Source organism: Ailuropoda melanoleuca, chromosome 10 (genome assembly GCF_002007445.2).
Source record: "Ailuropoda melanoleuca isolate Jingjing chromosome 10, ASM200744v2, whole genome shotgun sequence".
NCBI classification, from domain to species: Eukaryota; Metazoa; Chordata; class Mammalia; order Carnivora; family Ursidae; genus Ailuropoda; species Ailuropoda melanoleuca.
The window spans coordinates 35,199,309-35,200,277 of NC_048227.1; the positions used below are offsets into that span (position 1 = coordinate 35,199,309).

General features: G+C 56.2%; 1 protein-coding gene across 1 annotated transcript in view; it reads left to right on the plus strand.

The window, feature by feature from the left end:
• Window positions 1-662: 662 nt before the first annotated feature.
• Window positions 663-969, plus strand: part of PAM16 (presequence translocase associated motor 16) — a 7,541-nt gene continuing 7,234 nt past the window's right edge. The window contains exon 1 of the mRNA XM_002924597.4: window positions 663-818. Coding sequence (XP_002924643.1) covers window positions 816-818 — 3 coding nt within the window. The 5' untranslated portion in view covers window positions 663-815. The remainder of the gene's footprint in view (window positions 819-969) is intronic.

A 969-nucleotide genomic window follows, 5' to 3' on the forward strand; every position in this document is an offset into this window, starting at 1 on the left:
CAAGGGCCCCAAAAAAAAAAAAACTTAAAAAAAAAAAAAAAAGGAACAGACAAATCTATAGGTGAGAACAAAGCTTAGTGGTGACCAGGGGGAGGGGGAGGAGCAGTGATTGCTAATGGGTAGGGAGTTTTTTTGGGGGGGGTTGATGAAAACGTGCTGGTGTTCTAGTGATGGTTGCACAACTCTGTGAATACACTAAAAAGCACTGAATTGTGCACTTTAAAATAGTGAACTGGATGGTGTGTGCACTTCCAATAAAGCTGTTACTAAAACACAGAAAAATGCGGGGCAGGTTGCAGCGTTGGTAGGGGGGCGGGGTCGGCCTCATCGAGAAGGTGACAATTAAGCAAGAACTTGAGGGGGGAAGAGAGTGAGATCTTTCCAGGCAGAAGGAATCTAGAAGGAAACCCATTTTGAGGTTTCCTGTTTTCTTATATATGTTTATTGCATATCTTTTAGACCAAATATTTTGGCTAAGTGAAGGGAAGAAATTGCCCCGCATTTGACAGATGTATTTATTTCTGTCCCCATCTAGCGCAGCAAGATAACCGTGAGGGCCACCTTGGGTCCTGGGATCGCCCATGGCTCGCCACCGGTTGTCTTCTGAGCCGGAGCCGAGGCCGACTCCGCCTCTGACCCTGCCCACTAGTTACATCACGACACACACACCCGCCCCCTGGAGGGAACAGCGCGCATGCCTAGCGCGGCGTCACGCACGCGCTCTCTCCCTTGAACTCTGACCTGCCGGCCGCCCTTGAGTTGGAGCCGCGGGGCCAGGAAGCCGCAGCCCGCGACCCCGAGGCGGAGCGGCCACCATGGTGAGGTCCTGGTCGGGTGCTGCCCGGGGCGGAAGGGAGGCCGTTTCGGGGCCGGGGGGGCGAGCTCCGGCCGGGCTGCGGGCGCCGCGCGCCGCCTGAGTGCCTGGCGGGAAGCGGGGTCCGGCGGCGTCGCATCGGGAGGACCGCGGCG